At 49.0% G+C, this 17,446-nt stretch overlaps 2 protein-coding genes across 5 annotated transcripts; one reads left to right on the forward strand and one right to left on the reverse strand.

The window, feature by feature from the left end:
• The first annotated feature begins 1,407 nt into the window (after positions 1–1,407).
• On the forward strand, positions 1,408–8,221 carry LOC111860555 (motile sperm domain-containing protein 1-like). The gene is made up of 6 exons (XM_023844369.2): positions 1,408–1,729; positions 5,419–5,649; positions 6,338–6,413; positions 6,742–6,974; positions 7,298–7,459; positions 7,626–8,221. The coding sequence occupies exons 2-6, from the start codon at positions 5,505–5,507 to the stop codon at positions 7,655–7,657; spliced, it is 648 nt and encodes a 215-aa protein (XP_023700137.1). The 5' UTR covers positions 1,408–1,729; positions 5,419–5,504; the 3' UTR covers positions 7,658–8,221.
• Positions 8,222–10,146: 1,925 nt separating this feature from the next.
• Positions 10,147–16,815, reverse strand: LOC111860554 (P2R1A-PPP2R2A-interacting phosphatase regulator 1-like). 4 transcript variants are annotated; one of them, XM_023844366.2, is made up of 10 exons: positions 16,001–16,813; positions 15,339–15,417; positions 15,120–15,176; positions 14,553–14,596; positions 13,978–14,032; positions 13,735–13,836; positions 13,549–13,634; positions 13,345–13,409; positions 13,160–13,256; positions 10,147–12,108 (listed from the first exon to the last, which is right to left on the reverse strand). In XM_023844366.2, the coding sequence occupies exons 1-10, from the start codon at positions 16,123–16,125 to the stop codon at positions 11,973–11,975; spliced, it is 846 nt and encodes a 281-aa protein (XP_023700134.1). In that variant the 5' UTR covers positions 16,126–16,813; the 3' UTR covers positions 10,147–11,972. The 4 variants fall into 4 exon arrangements, with proteins under 4 accessions (XP_023700134.1, XP_023700135.1, XP_072562304.1 ...); XM_023844367.2 differs by having other exon boundaries at positions 13,345–13,406; positions 16,001–16,810; XM_072706203.1 differs by having other exon boundaries at positions 15,120–15,417; positions 16,001–16,815.
• Positions 16,816–17,446: the final 631 nt, after the last annotated feature.

The raw sequence follows: 17,446 nt of genomic DNA on the forward strand, positions 1-17,446 counted from the left end.
TTTTAATGTTTTATTGTACAGGTTACCCTCTACTTATATTCGCGTGTATTGACCATTATAGTACGAACGTGAACTATATTACTTTAAACACAAACTGCTCATCTTTAAAAAGGCCACTACTGTATTCTATATTTAAATGTGTGTGTGTGTCTGACCCCGACTTCTCTTTCTCCTGTATATGTCTGTTTGTCTCATGCGAGAGCAAGATGAGATATGTGAAAATTGAAATGTCCTTGTTTGCTGTACAATGGCAATAAATACATTATATTCTAAACACTGTTCTCTCTCCATTACGAATATATTAATTAATTAGTTAATTTCTAATTACAAGCTTGGACATTACATATTGTAGCTTTCTCCAGTCCCGTTCCAGGAAAGATACGAAGATTGTAGCTAAGTATTTAGGCACCCAATTTGACCCTTAATTGAGCAAAATTAATGTAGTTTCTCTGTCAAGTAGAAGTCCAGGAAAAACTGTCCATATTGTGGCTCATTGATAGTAACACAGATGACAGGCACAACTTCATACCCCAAGGACTGCAGAATTTTGCTGCAATCCCTAACTTATATTTACGTTATTAATGTGATTTTTTGAACAGTGAATCACCATATCTGGAAGTAAATTGGACAGAACCTAAATATGGATTAAGCAGCTAATTAATTAGAATAATATCTGCAGGGTTCTCAGCCACACCCTGTGCTGATGGAGATAATTTCGTTGGATTTATTTTTATATAGTGTCTTTCCAGGAGCTGCTCCAAAAGTGAAGAATCAACGAATAGTGTCAGTTACTGACATACAGTACATGTACGCACCCCAGATCTTTGACTATTGAGCATAGAATTTGACTTTTAATTGGTTACTGCGGCATTCAGGAAAATTAAGACTTTGTATTTTTTGTGTATGTTTGGCTGTAGGACATGACATTGTTGTATGTTGCCTTTGATATGGAAATTATACAATTAATGTCAATCGAATGTGCTTTCTCTTTTCATTCTACATATTGTGGCTATCTGGAATACCGATAAACTGCAAAGGCTCTGTGTAGATTGCCGGCTACATGTGGATAGCAGTGTAAGTATGTTTAAGATCTGAGTTGTAGAAATCATTTTATAATTTCCAGAGGTGATGCTGGTTGAAAATCCTGTGATGTGTATCACTGTCTATGACTTAATTAGTCAGACTGACCCTGAAAATGACCACAGGAAGGGTGGCGGTAGGAGTGGGGGGTTAACTATGAAGTCCAATACCTTACAGGCTACAGAATCCGAGACATCACCAAATAAGGTGAATGTGAAGTCCTTAAAATTCTGAACCCCAGCCAATAATAACTGATAGTCCCTGTTTATTTATAATAGAACCTGGACATAAGAAGAGTTTTAAGACGTTACAGTTCTAAGATTTCGGAATTGTGACGCTCCCGCTCAACCTGGCTCTACTAACCGTTAAAAGAATTATTTTGTTCGCAATTTGTTGCAAGAGGACGCTCGTGCTAGTGCTACGCCTGCCTCTTAGAGAGCAAATGCAAAATGACTGTGGGAGCTAAGCGGAGAAAACAGTAATGACGTCATGCTGTGCCGGAACAGCCTTGGGCCGCCGCTATCCCAGCAGTCTCTGCGCCAGCCGCAGCACAACGACAGAAATAAGGAAAGAAAACAACACGCTGGCTTTTAAACAGAATTACACTGGCAAGTAGCAAACATCAACAATACAGACAGGAAAAGAAAAGGTAAAGTTTTAAAATCTGATTTCTCACCCAAATATAGAGTGACAGCTGGCTGGTAAGCTCCTTTGTATTAGAAAGAAACCCTACTAGACAGTAGGCGATCAAAACAATAAACAGCTGCACTGAGAATTATGAATTATTATCTGACTTATCTTTACAAGATGAATATTAAGTAAAGGCTCCAGTGCCCCCGTGTTAGCAGCAAATTAAACTAGCAGAGTCATGTTGGTTATCTCGGTTTTACTATGAAATGCGACTGACATAATGTACAATTTAGACATGTTCTGAAGAAGCAATTTTCCACACTACTAATGGATAATTGTTTATATTTATTTTAACTGTCTAAATGAATAGGCCTATTGATTCTAGTTTTCGGTGTTTATTTTATCGTAATGAGCGATGTTATTTCTAAGTAGCTGTGCTGCTTACCTTGCTAGATATTTCTCGACACTGCTTGCAGTCTGATCGGGCTATATATATCTGCCAGTCTGTCCGCTGTCAATAGTATTCGCGAAACTAGCAGGTACACTCTAATCTGTTTTGCCTGATTTTCAACTGCCATCGGGATGAAACGAAGTGACTCATTTTTATAAAGATTTTACTAAGTAACTCATTTTTATAAAGATTTTATAAAGCGTGGGGAAGTCTTATACCTGATAAATCAGCTATTCTAGCTAGAAAGTAAGTGAAATTATGTATGAAATATGATGGGTCTGTCCAGGTTTGACAGCATCGCCACCAGCTCGCGAGACCAGCGTCCCTTTAAAGGAGACCCACGCGACTACCCACGTGACGCTTCAGCTTTCAAGCTGCTCTTAATGGAAATAGTCAGTTTTCGGTCCATCGATTCTTTTGGAGATTCGTTCAATAAACAGTTTTTAAAGAGTTTCGTTCAGAATCAGACAAGGACCCCTTGGATATTTTATTTAAAAGAGGGTGGTCCCTTCTACAGTTAATGTAATAAAGTAAAAGCATTTAAAAATTCAGACTGAATTATATATATATATTTCCACACACAAACACAGTATATATTTCTACATATATTTCTTATAATGTTTTAAACAATATTTAGTAAATTAGATTATAAATTTGCCTAATTATGAGTGGCCAGCATGGTGGTGCAGTGGTTAGCACTGTTGCCTCACATCTCTGGGACCACAGTTTAAGTCTGTATGTCTGCCATGGCCCTGTGTATGTTCTCCTTGTGTTATCATGGGATTTCTGCTGGGTACTCACCCCCCAGTCCAAAAACATGCTGTCATTAATTGCAGCCATAATTGTGAGCATGTACACACCCTGCAAGATGCTGGTCCCCCCCCCCCTTCCTGGGTTGTGCCCATAGGCTCCAGGCACCCTGGTGACCCTGAACAGTTACAGAAAATGGATGGTTGTATTTGCTCCATTATATACTACACCAGTATGTGGCAAGATAGGGGCTTGAGAAACTCTCAGTGGATGAGGTGAATGAGGCAGTGTAGTCAGGGCCGGCCCTGAGTGTTCAGTGGATGAGGTGAATGAGGCAGTGTAGTCAGGGCCGGCCCTGAGTGTTCAGTGGATGAGGTGAATGACGCAGTGTAGTCAGGGCCGGCCCTGAGTGTTCAGTGGATGAGGTGAATGACGCAGTGTAGTCAGGGCCGGCCCTGAGTGTTCAGTGGATGAGGTGAATGACGCAGTGTAGTCAGGGCCGGCCCTGAGTGTTCAGTGGATGAGGTGAATGACGCAGTGTAGTCAGGGCCGGCCCTGAGTGTTCAGTGGATGAGGTGAATGACGCAGTGTAGTCAGGGCCGGCCCTGAGTGTTCAGTGGATGAGGTGAATGACGCAGAGTAGTCAGCACCTGAGGGGAGATTCTGCTGAGCATTTCTGAAAGTTGTAACTCAGGGCAGTCAGTCGGTGTCTGGCACATGCCCAGGGATATTTTATAAACAGAAAAATCTATGGATTGTCAGTACTATGGTGTTACTATTTGTGCGAATTATGCACAAAATGAGAGATTCCCCTTTTCTGAAGGTCAGTCACCACAGCAGCCTGTAGAACAGAAAGTGCATGAGGACACAGGCAAAACAGACAGTACAAAAAAGCTGACATTGATACTTAATAAACAGATGCGGAGATGGATGAGTTGGACTGCTGGTTATTGTGTGTATGGTTTGACCTGACCTGGTCATTGATTACGTAGGTACTGACTCGCAGTAATGTCCAGTTACGGTCTGCAGGATTGAGTGAGGGGCCATTGGCAGGAGGCATCATACCGTCTTATGGCTGCTGGTAGAAAGAGCCCCAGTAGTGCTTCTGGTCACTGTGTGGTGGGGTGACAGTGGAGAAGGGCGCTTATGGATATAGCACGGTCTTTCCCAAACCAGTCCCTGGGGCACACTGGACAGATCCACATTTTTGTTTTATCCCAGTTCCCAGAACGCCTGACCCAAGCAATCAGGAGCTCTAAATGCCTTACAGGTGTTATGGGAACTGGGATATAAAAAAAAAAAAACATGTGTATCTGTCCAGTGTGCCCAGAGGACTGGTTTGGGCAACGCTGATGTAGCATCATAAAGCTGACGGGAGACTTTGCTCATGATGACCGAAACCATTAACATCATCTTTACCCTGCAGAGTATCCAGAGCCAGCCCCCCTTTCCAACTGGTTTACTTGCCTTGGGTCCCCTTTCATGACGCTGCTCCCCCAGCAGGACACAGTGTAGTAATTATCTTGGCTAGCTGTCAGCTGGCAGGACATGGGCAGTAGGCTCCCATATATCGGAAGAATAGCCTGCCCTGGCCTTGCTTGTGCAGGACGCCTGTGCTGTAAATCCTGCCCAATCTGCTGCACCCATGGGTAACTGTATGGTGGCACCACCCACAGATGGTGCCTGGCCTTACAAACTCTCTGGCATAAGAGAACCCCACCCCCTGCTCTGTCGTCTTACGGATGCCAAGTTCTCCTTTATCTCCATTATCAACACGCTCGATGATGGAGGAATCAGCAGCGTTTCGCAGCTTGTGGTTGTTTCTTTGTCTTTTCGCGTGTAGGGTGAATCAGTACGAGACAGAAAAAGTCCCAAAGTCAATGAAAACGTGGTTTTGTGGCGCTTTAAGGCATCACATACAGCCTGGTACTTCATCTAAGGAGAAAGTGTCTCTTTCTCCCTTGTGGCCAACTTTGGAATGAACTAGAATTGTATAGTCAGTCCTCTGGCATGAGCCGAAGGCTGTGGACATGTTCCAGAAGAGGGTAGAAGAGCAGAGCTATTCCAATCACGGTCCTCAAGGTCTGAGTCCTGCTGATTTCCCAGCCTTCCTTTACCCGTGAACCAGGTGTGAAGCCTCTGACCAATCAGAACCAATAATCATTAAACTAACTACCTGGGAGAACTGAAAACGAGGCCTGGATTCGGAATAGAGCTCCAGATTTGAAGAGCTCTGGTATAGATTCTGAAGGGTGCCGTGCTGTGTAAGTGCCCTAAGAATGGCACAGCACAACTCTAATGGAAAAACCCCCACACCCACCATGACATAAGCACAATAAAAGTCTCCCTGACATTGAGTGTGCTGCAGCTGTATTCTCATAATAAAATGCCGAGAATAACTTTGACATCAGGGGAAAAAACAACTCATTTTTAACTGTATCTGTCTGTCCTTTCCAGTTTCTTCAGATAAGTGTTAGAAAACTTACATCTGCCATCTCTTTCCTTAGTATGCGGGAGCGCTAAGGGGCTAGAGGAGCCGGCCCACCACAGTGGCAGAGCGCGGAGGGGGGGGGCAGCCACACGGGCCGTGCCAATGCGCCGGCGGCCTGAGCAGGCGGAGGGCAGCCTCCCGGTTTTCGTCTTCCCCACAGAGCTGTTCTTCTACGCCGACGAGCAGGCGACACACAAGCGCGTGCTCACCCTCTACAACCCCTACGAGTTCGCGCTGAAGTTCAAAGGTGACCGCACATGCTCAGTGTGCTCATTGGCTATGCACGTCTGTATATACTCTATGATCAGCTTCCGCAAACATGCAGGGCAGGGCTGTAGGCGGAGTTTGACGTTTGCACTTGGGGGGAGGCAAAAAAACATATCTTGTTTGCCTTATGTGTTAAACCACATATCTGATCACACATCGCCTATTATTCTGTCTGGCTATAGTTACCAACAAACCAACCATTAATGCAGAGCCGCAAAGTGCCAGCATAGAACATAGTGACTGGGAGTGCCCCCCCGCCCAGGGCGGAACTCTGTCACATGATAGGGCTGTAATTACAATAGTGATATAACCGTCAACATAAAAACAGTGTCAGGGCCCCTTTAAGAAAGTCAGGGCGACGCCAACACAAAACTCCTGCAACTGCAAGGAAACACAGTGATCTCAAGCTGAAGCAGACATCTGCCCTGGGCTCCGAGCTCCAAAGAGCCGCCCAGCTGACCCTGTTTAAACTCTAATGAGGAAATCGCTCTAATCAGCGTCAGCTGTGTTTCATAATTGGACATTTTTTTTTATGCGCCGGCTGATCAATTGCCATGGCAACAGGAGAGCTCACGCTGCACTGCGTTGCCCACGGCAGCCGATGAAACGACATGACCTGTGTTCTTGTCAGCCCGTGCTGTATAATGACGCAAAGCCTCTGCTCTCAGTGCTGTGCACGGCGCCTAACAGGTATGCGGTGGTGGACGCCAGCGGCGCGGTGAAGCCACAGAGCTGCGTGGACATGTGAGTGACGCCAGCTGCTACTTGTCCGTTTCCACAGCAAACGACCTCAGTGCAGAACCGGGCCGTGAGATTAGTGCCACGTGGAAAGTAATTAGTTCAGTTCAGTCCTTACGAGCTGCTTTGGGCCTGGAGATGATACCTCTCTCTGCGACCTGCAATTGCACAGGGCTTTTTTTTGGGGGGGGGGATTTCATCCTTGATTACACAGTAAAATTAGCTCTGTGGAATCAGTTCCCAGAGTCGATTTGATCTCTGTGGGTTCACAGTCAATTTGAATTCCTTAGAATTTGAATGCATTTCCATCTGTGGCCCCCGCCCCCCCATTCAGCGTGATCCGGCACAGGGACGTGCGAGCCTGTCACTATGGTGTCGTCGACAAGTTCCGGCTCCAGGTGACCGAGGAGAGCCAGCGCAAGGCCCTGGGCCAGAAGGAGGTGATAGCCACCCTGCTCCCCTCTGCGGCTCTGGAGGGCTCCTCACCCAGGCCCCAGGAGGAGGAATACAGAACGAGGGAACAGCTGATGAGCGGCGCACTCTTTGAGCAGGGCACACTGCCGCCAGGTGGGATGGAGTCTACTGCAGATGGCACATTTGCTCCAGCAGAGGGTGCATTATAAGCTTTAACTGCTTAAAAAGGCCTTAACTTGCCAGGAGTAAGAGTAAGGATACATCAAATATACGTAAATAGAGAGCGATGTCTTCATTGTATCACAATTGTCTGGTCAGTGCAGGGTGTGTATCTGGCTAAACCGGTATAGGCTGCAGGTTGCATGTTCCTCCACTAGATGGCACCAGCGTCCACATGACCGATTCACTCCTGGCAAACGGTAACCCAGTTCAGCTACTCAGAGGCTGCGTGTGTGGTGGCTCTGCGTGTCCCACAGAGAAGCGCGTGGTGGGTGGAGGCCCCGGGGTGCTGACGGTGCTGCTGGGGCTGCTCTGCATGGCCGTCCTGGTGCTGCCCACCGTGGGAGAGCAGGGCTCCTCTGTGCCCGTCTGCCTCCATTTAAGCGTCAACAAGAAGCTGGTGGCTGCTTACGTTCTAGGTCAGTGCTCTCAGCGGGAAGTGACAGCGCAGAACATATCGGGCTATCTGACCCGCTGTGGTGATGCCATCAATTCCGCACGTTAGCAGAGTTTGCAGCTCGTAAAAAGCTTAAAGCCAGCGTTAAGTGCCTCGGTGACATTCCGGCACTTTCTGTCTCTGGACAGGTCTTCTGACGATGGTCATCCTCCGGACGTGACACCCCGGCGGCGTCTCCCTGGAGACGATGGACGGTCACCAGCTCATGGACATTTCGGGGTGAAATGTGTCTCTGACTTTTGGGAGGTGGGAGAGGTTGCGAAGGAGGACGTTGTAGTCCTCGGGGCGAACGGCCAAATGCAGCGACGGCGAACGGACAATTGCTGCTCGACACGGGACAAGATGGGGGTGACCCTGTGGATGGGGGATGGGGGGGCGGGCGTAGGGGAAATGTAAAGGGAAAAACGGTTATTAAACGATATTGCGTCAGGTTCTTCTGCATCGGCTGTGTTCCTGCATCTGCCCCCTTCCGGTCCTCATGTGTGATGGAGCGACGTGACAGTGATTTGGGGACATGCGGCCGGTCACGGCCGGTGCCAACACACACCACCTCACCACCTGCTCACTGAATGAGCTGCTTTAAGAAGGACTCGATTTGCCGAATCCATGCATCTTCCGAACTTTTGGAGCATCGTTAAGAATACAGTGATGATGCAATCACGAAAAAAAATTGCTTACAAATAATTCAATGCAAACTTTATTAATAAAAGCCTCTGTTACATCCCGGGTGTTTTACAACAAAGATTTATAGCCGAGTGTTTCAAAAGCAAACAGACGGGTGGACAAGCCCCGTCCCCTCCCTCCCTACGGCCGCCCCAGTTCAGATGCATTCCGCATCCATGCCCCAGGTGACAGAGGGCACAAGGCAGGGCACCCCCTGGACAGGATGCCAGAGCACTGAGAGGAAGCCCATGCAGGCTGCACACATGGAGCAGCATTCGGAGGTCAGCCCTGGAGGGGCAGATATGTACTGACACCCGGCGACACGTTGGGCGGAAAGCCCCAGTTACGCGAATAGCACACCTCCTGCAGTTACGCGAATAACGCACCTCCTGCAGTTACGCGAATAACGCACCTCCTGCAGTTACGCGAATAACGCACCTCCTGCAGTTACGCGAATAACACACCTCCTGCAGTTATGCGAATAACACACCTCCTGCATTTACGCAAATGACACACCTCCTGCAGTGCAGAGTGAAGCCCGGGACACACTGGATGCATGGCAGCTGCAGAAAGTATTGATTTCCATTTCGGCACCAACACTGCAGCCACAAGTTGTTTTTTTTCCTAATAAAATTTACAATCACTGCCAAGATGAATAGCCTTAAACACTTCCTTTCACTGCCTGAGACTTTTGCCCCGCACTGTAGTTAAAAGAGCTGTTGATAGTCATCCTGACATCATATATTTATGTAAATATATGTTCATATATCATATATACATTATATAACTGACACCTTGTACTGTATATGCATTGTCTAGACTATATATCATACACGTATACTATATAGTCAGCGCAGTAAATCCAGTAAGTTAACAACATAAATTGCAGTAGTTTTCAGTGAGGTCTCCCTCACTATGAACAAAGGTGACAGACACGGATCAGCGACGCAGCAGTGATGAGGGCCGTGCGGGGACGTAGCCTGACAGCTGAGCCAGAGTGGTCTGTGTCAGTGGGTTGGGGGGTCTGCATGGATAAACGTGCACCTCTTCACCTTACTTTTGTCTGGCTTTACTTGCCAGGGTGAAACGAGCCACACGAGCTGGGAAATGACAACAAATGCAGCGCAAAATCCTGGAGCTCGCGTTTTGTGAATGAAGGCCAGACCCGACAAGACGATCTCAAAGCAGGACAAATCAGGCTTGGCTGCTGGGAAGCGCAGGGGTCTGTGGTGCTGGGTGGGCCCTGTCGCTGTGTCCCGTTAAGCCCAGCCATGCCGATGCAGTGGCACCGAGCAGACCTCTCCTCACCACACACCTCCCTACACCACAATACTCACTTCCACACTTCTCACCGTAATCACCCCCGCCCCCCACCCCTGCTTGCATTGCACTGTGACCCACCTCCAAATTCCGTTTTAATCCTGCAGTGCTGACCGGTGGGGGTGGGGGTTCCTTCTGTCCCTGATAGGAAATGTGATTTGGCATCACGTGCCACGACACAGATGCGACACAAAGCCTGCTCCCCCTGCAGGCTCTATCATCTAATCATCCATCCATCCATTACATGTTCTGGCCAAAGAAATGGAAAAGATGCTGGATACAGGGCTACCACAACACAGGCACAAACCAGCACACGACGGAACCAACATCCGTCGGAATATCATGTACTTGTCCTTGACACGATTATTTACTAATGAAGAGGGACCTGATGTGCCCATTAAGAAATGCCTGGCTGCCGGCCGTACATAAGGAGCGGATTTCCCAAATGGCCGCAGCTCTCCCCTGTCACTGCCACGTACAGCATGAGAGCAAACACAAGAGGTACTTCTTATTGAGGAACCAGACTCGTTTAGTACAATCTGCAAGATTCATGCTAAAATTCATTTTGCTGATTATTCCTGAAAATGAACATCTTGTAAGGTCCAGAAATCATGTTCTCTGTCACACACACACACACACAGCACAGCATTGAGGAAAACAACAATATGACTGTACAGCTAATAATTTATTCTGTATTCTTACATCCTTAAACCTCAGTTTGAGGGAAATGGTTTGTGGGCTGAACAAAATACAGCTGACAGGGACAAAAACACGCAGAAATTCATATATTTTGGCATAAAACACACGTGTGCGTGTGCATGTGCGTACGCGTACACACACAGCAGGAGCAACTGGGATGAAGTCAACGCCCAACATCCTGCATTTATGTATGTATGACGTTAGCACACTTTGAGGGTGGGAGGGGGTACAGAGGTAACAGTAGAGCATTAGAACCAAAACAAGGTGCATTTTGCCTGATTTTCTTAAATGAAGGATCCTGTACAAACCGCAGAATCAAGAAGCTTTTCTCAAGCTTGTACTTTTTAAACTAATGAATCCATGTTGGCATATAAAAATGATTCATATCCTCTCTCCCTTTTAACAAAAAACCCCACAAACTGGTCAACTTATATACCATGCTTTTTTTTTTTTTTTTTTTTTAAATAACCATCTACCTTAAAAGAGATCTTCCAAAGGTATACTCAATAAAATAACCAAAAAAAAAAAAAACTTAAATTACAGCAATCAGACTTTTTTTTTTTACACAATTACAGTTTAGCATCTTTTGCATGTAGTCATTGAAAATGGCACAGAGTTCAATCAAAAATTGCAAGAAACACTTCGATGTTTCGTTAATGTTGAGAAAACGCTCTTGGGTCGACCCCTTCAAGCACGGTGTCTAGACAGTGGGACCCTGTAAATTATCCTGTTGTTTCCACATAGGTCAACAACCCTGGTGTAGCAATCTAACACGGACAAACAGGAGCAGACGTCTTGCATAAAGCCCTTTTGCCTCCCACATGAATCATGGCCCCTGCTTTGATTGTGTCACTCGGCACAGGAATTATGGGAGGTCAAAGGTCACCAGGTTTGGGATCAAGTCGACCTCACCAGGCACACGAGCAGCACCTCCCCCCCCCCCCAATACTGTTAATCCTGTTCTGCTGCCATCAAAACAAGCAGCGGAAGCCAGGCTAAATCTATGATGTGAGTCACTGACTTTTCCCCGTGATCTATCAACCCTGCGGGACATTGGGGTGTGAATTCAATTCAGCAGCCACTGCTTGGGGACACGGCAACACCGTAAAGATGTGGAAAAGGGACGACAGGAAAAACATCACGCCCCACATTACAGGCAGCCAGACAACCACGTGTAGAACCAGAGGGACAAAAGGTGTGGCCAACAGGCAAAGTGACACCAAACATGCCCACATCAGTTGGTCAAATGTGTAGAAGGACAGAGGACAGGTTCCGGAACATTCTTTCCCTTCGACTATGATCCAGCCCTTATGACGTTGCGTTCTGCCTTACTTCCGGCCCTGAGCTTTCATTCTGGAAAAGACCTACAGACAGGCGTAGATACAGAGACCTGCAGATCAATGACACGTCTGCCTCCTGATTAGAGGCCTGCTATCGAGAGCGGCAGGCCTGGCAGGTGCCGTCCATCCTTTGTCTTAGACCAGCTGCACAGTGGAGAGACAGGTTTACGCTGCTCTGCTGGAGGGGGGCGGATTTCTTAGGTTTACGAAGAGTCACAGTAGGCAGAGAGACCAACCGGTTTCAGCACCATGTAGTCAACGAACATCTAGCAGCCGGTGCAAATATTCTTCACTCAATACGCCCCCCCCCCCCCCACCCCCCACACACACACACACACACACACAGTAGGGTTCAACCCCCAACATCGGCTTACCACACAGTGCAAATCGCCCCAGGAGGGGAAAAAATAAAGGAAAGCCATATAAGGACACCCTGCCCCCCCGCCCCCGCTTTTATTTGGATGACAGGTCTTGGATGGGGGCAAAGGGCGAGGTGCTTGGGGAGGGAGAAGCCCCATCCATCTTGGCTGGAGATCCTGCAGAAGATCCAACGCTGCTCAGGCTCCCGTCCAGAAGATCCGGGGACAGACTGAAGGAGCAGAGAAGGGGAGTCAATCCACAGCCGAAGAGCAAACTCAGTCCTCAGAAAGCAGACCAAGAAGGAAGCAACAGAAGAGAGACTCATTTTTTGTTTTTTCTTTCTTTCTGTGTTCACAGAATGAGGACTCAGTTCTCTTTCTGGCCCAGTCTTCTTTCTGCTCTTTTCATTACCAGCCTAGAGGAAGTTACTCACAAAGTAATCCATTACAGAGAGGGGTTCAGGTCCAGTATTTATCCAGACTAAGGTTTGGTTCCAACTACCACTTGAGAATAGAGTCACAGTCACAAAATACTGAACCTGTTGGCTGGATTTGTACTTTCTGCACCTGAACTTCTGTCTGTAAGGGGTTACTCTGTGAGTAACTTCCCCAAGAATGTTCGTTACCAGCAGCCACGGCTCCATCTATTTGTTTTTTCGAGCATCCCAGTGCAATAGCATGTGACCAATCTACGGCAAGCCTAGAGGGCAAAAGGTGTCGCGAACCTGGAGCAATTCAGCACGTTTCATTTCTGAGAGGTCTGAGTCTGTTCGGAGTGTTCACATACACATAAAAATCGCCGACCAATGTGTTAACAATGAGTTCATTTCCAGTGTTCTTATACAAACAAAAATCGCCGATTAATTGCTCCGAGTTGGTTTTTTTAAGGCTCAAAGGGACCTAGTGACCGAGTCTTACTCCCAGGCCATTCCTCGAATCTGTCGGACGACAGAAGAATTCTCTGGCTGTATACATTGCTTTGTTTTTGCGCCAGTTGCATGACAGAAACATCATTAAAATGCCCACTTACTCGTGGTGAATTCACTAGAATTTTCCTGGCTCCATTCACACACGGGGGTCAACCGGAAATGACCCCGACTAGGGAACCAGTGGGGTGCAGTGTGTTTAATGTGTGGTACCACTGATTTGGAGATTTGCGTCACACATACAGCCCACCGGGTCTCGAAAGGTTCAGGATGGCAGCACAAAGAGACTCATCACCGCCGGTTTTAACAATACCGATAATGGCACCTCCAGGAAGCACTGGAGGGTTAAGCTCACCAGGAGCCCAGGTCCTGCCCCGGAGACGTCTCAGAGGACAGCATGCTGGTGGTGCCCTGGAAGAGCCGCTTGGGCTGGCTTTCCATCTCCGCGTCGCCTGCAGGCACGGAGCCACAGAGAGGTCAGGATGCCATCGTTCGCCAGATCCCCACCCGAGGCGGCTCCACGAGGCGCCAAGAGCTCACCTTTCCTTTTGACGGGTTTCAGGATGCTGGGCCGAATGCAGTTGCTGGGACTCTGGCTCCTCCTGCTGGTCAGAGCGGCAACGTACAAAAGAGAGTGGAAACCTCGACATGAAAGAGAGACGACAGCGCGAGGGGGCAGGGGAAAACGGAGGCCAAGCGGCTCCAGCTGCTTACGGAAGGTACCGGAAGCTGGGGGGGGCGTACCTGAAACGGCGCGTAGGGCTGGGGGTGGGGCTGGGCGTCAAGCCATTACTGTTCACCAGAATTTGCAGGGATGGAGAAAAGCATTGCTGCAGGGGAGGGGGGAGAGAGGAGGGGTCAGCCCCGACCAGCGATGAACCACCGCCGACACCTGGGGGCCGGCTCACCGGGGGAATGCGAGGGACCCACCTTCTTGCCGATACTGCGTGTGGGAGACGGCGCCGGCGACACCGGGACGAAGTCGATCCATTTGGGCGAGGATGAGGAGGATTTCTCAAAGTCGTGATCACTCTGGCGAGCAGGGAAAAGCGTGTGAGAAGGTGAGGCTGCCTGTGTGCTAAGACTCACCGCGGGGAGGGTGACACAGGCCCAGGAGTGTCACTGCATAAACACGTCCATTAACACTCAATGAAACCATTCACTGCTCCTTACCAGACTGAGAGACTCCTCCCACGACTGACTCATCTGCATGGCTGCCTGCACCTCCCTGAATGGCCGGGGGGGGGGGGGAGGAGAGGGGAGTGAAAAAGGTTTCAGCGACATCGCCTCACACTGCTGTCCAGAGATTCAGCCGGCCTGCATCCTTCAGCTGTGTGACTTCATCTGGCACCGGCGACGGGACATGCAGGCCTGCCGCTGAGATCTCAGCCACGTCTCGCTTTATCCCGTGTGTCGACAGGCCTGAACCTTTACCACCACGCGCACGTTGCGTGCAGAGCAGCGAGGGCCCAAGGTACGGCTCACACATCGGTAAATCTGGGGGATTCTCACTTGAAGATGACTCATTATCCGCAGGACGGAAGTGCAGCTGGTTCACGGGATTTACACCCGGCTCCCAAGACCTGTGTGTCTGCATTACACACTGAATACAGACGCTAAGCCTGGGGCGCGGTTTGTGTACCGAGCTGGGAAGACAGCCTGAGCCCCCTATTATTTAGCAAGCAGCGTCAAATCCTCCCAAGTCGACGCCAACCCCTCTTGAGGATCTCCATGGCCCCGCCGCTCACCGCTCGTGGGCCGCCTCCCTGTTCATCACGTCCACGCCCTCCTCCTGCAGGAGCACAGCAGAGCAGGGAGCAGGTAAGCGGTTTGAAGCGCAGCCTCCCACAATGCATGGATTCTTGCAGTTTTTCCCCACTGAAGTCCAGTTTTCAAGACTTGTGGGCCAGAGGAAAATGTATTAGAGTGTGTGGCCAGGCACTACTTATGAGAGGCGGGATCCACAGAGCTGATGGTGTGGTGCTTTCACAGTCAGCGTTGGGGAAGTTACTCACAAAGTAATCCATTACAGACAGAGGTGAAAAGTTCAGGCCCAAAAAGTACAAATCCAGACCAAGGTTTTGTTTCAACCGATCATTTCAGTACTCTGTCGCTGTGACTCTCTATCGTCAACTGGTTGGTTGAAACAAAGGCTGGTCTGGATTTGGACTTTCTGGACCTGAACTTCCCTCCTCTGCCTGTAAAGGATAACTTTCGTGAGTAACTTCCCCTACACTGCTCAGTGGAAGCTTCTTAAAGTCAAATGAGCAGGGCAAGAATGACAGGTGCCCAGAGGAACGAGGCCGGCGACCTGCCTGCTTGATCTGGTGAAGTCTGGTGCTGGGAACACGGATGGGAGACGACGGGACCATCTGGAGGAGGAGAAGACAAGCATCACCCACCACATGGGAACAAAGTGCTTCTAACAAGCACAGGGCCCTCTCACAGTTCACACACACACACACACACACACACACACACACACACACAAACACACACACACACACACACACACAGAAGAGCGCCCCCTGTACCGGACTGGTGCGGTTCACCACCGTCGTGCTGTTTCTCCTGTTTCGGAGCGTCTCTTGCTGGAAAACGGGCGAGTTATCACTGGTGGACAGGGCATGGAAGCGTCGAGGATGAGAGAGAGGTGGAAGACAGGTGATACAGCTCACAGTGCCGCTTAACACAGCAGGAGCGACTCTCAAACTCTCTATAATCACCTCACGCAATAATGATATTTTTATTCAAAACATGTGCATTCCAATAAGGGTTATATACACCGTACATAAGTGTTTGTCCCTCTTGAGTAAGACAGGACTGCAGGTCCGGCTGCGTTTCCATTCCTCTTTAAAAATGTGGGAGTCTCATACTACCATACCGGCCTGTGCTTTAGTAACCGGTGGCCCTGATAACTCCCCCCAGTATGCTCTAGCACGCCTTTCGGCGCCCCGGTCGCCTTATGGAGGAAGGAGCCGGAGGGCCGCATGCATAACGGGGCCGTACCGCGGTTCGAACCCGAGACCGTGCGCATGACAGATCGGCGTCTTAACTACTGCGCCACGCAGAGGCACTGAAAGCAGCAGATTACTGGCCATAACTAAGCGTGACAGTTGTATGTCGCTGGAGACTGGCAGTCTGAGGAGTCGATATATGGACATCAAATATGGCAGCAGGTTAGTGAAATACCAACCTCAGGCCGTTAATCATCGGTGCGCTGTTAGATCGCCTCAGCTGGCCGTCGCTCTGGGCCACGGATGACAGCGCGTCGAGGTCCAGCTCCATCTTTTCGTGCGACATGGCTCCGGCGTTATCCATCACCACACGTGTGACCCTCCGTGCAACGTGTCTGACGGGGACGCTGGAGTGAAACACGGTCACCCGGGCGGCCGATCGGTGTGGCCGACGCTTTAGGAAACGATGTGTTAAAATGCGGGAGATTCTCGTATCTCAGCAGCGGTGCTCCGGGAGTTCAGCCCGATCGGGCTTTGCTTCACGATGCCGCCAGACAAAACTGCATTCCTGAAAAAGGGGGCGGACTACGCACGGCCATGGAGACGGAAAAGGCGAAAAACATCAGTATAACTGGCACTGAAAGGCGGCGTGTCTGCAGCAGGCCGCCGCCAGGTGCGCTGAGCTAAGCAGGCAGGCCGGCTGGCTCTCCGTGGGGTAACGCCGATCAGCCGTGCTGCCCGCCACCCGAGCAGGCTTTAAACTCGCCTTCTCTCCTATACTCACTAATGGACCTTCCCAATATTTTATTATCCGTCTAAGCGATGAACCGTCTCCTCTTCATCCATGGATGCACTAGCCCCCAACCTACCGAAAACTTTTTTTCCCTGGAAGGATCATATCAAACCAAAATGATTTATTCTGACGCTTCCATACCAGCGTTGTGTTTATCACCCCGCCCCTCTCCGCGCCACAATTCCTGTCTCAACCAAACATACCGCCCATCAGGCTGATTGACAACCAGAAAGCCCAATGAAAGGCGTCCGTTTTAGCGGCATGTCACGGTGTAAGGCAGTTGGAGAACAAATGAAATTGGCGCTTATAAGCGACTTCCGGCATAAGGCTGACGGTTAGCAGTGCATTGCTGCGCTCAGCCTCGACGTGATTCTCAGAGCCGGCGACATCGGAAATGCCTATGCGCGCTGTCCATACACCTTAGACACCATAAACATTTAAAAAACAGGGCAAAATAAAAATTACAATACATCACAACCATGCATATTAAACACAACGCATAATGAGTTATGATTCAATACAATTTAATTTTATATAGCGCCTTTCACCACACATCCCCTGCCCGCACGTGTATAGAAAATAGAATGAATGGGCCTGCTTACCAAAAGCAGATGTAAACTGTCATCGTGGTCAAAGCCAAAGTCCATGAATGAGTCGGATCTCTGTGGCTGTCAGAGTGAATCGGGAGACTGAAGGCAGCCCACACGGTGTGAGTTCGTAAGTTACATCCATGGTGGGACTGCAGCAGCACTCCAGCTCAGATGGTTCCCACCCCAGACACCATCCAGTGGGGAGGACAGCAGAGAACTCAGACACAGTGATGAACAAGCACAGCAGACCGAAATGGCAAGATCAGAAGCAGTGGGTTGTGTGTTAACATGCAGGCAATCTA

Source organism: Paramormyrops kingsleyae, chromosome 24, assembly GCF_048594095.1.
Source record: "Paramormyrops kingsleyae isolate MSU_618 chromosome 24, PKINGS_0.4, whole genome shotgun sequence".
Lineage (NCBI taxonomy): Eukaryota > Metazoa > Chordata > Actinopteri > Osteoglossiformes > Mormyridae > Paramormyrops > Paramormyrops kingsleyae.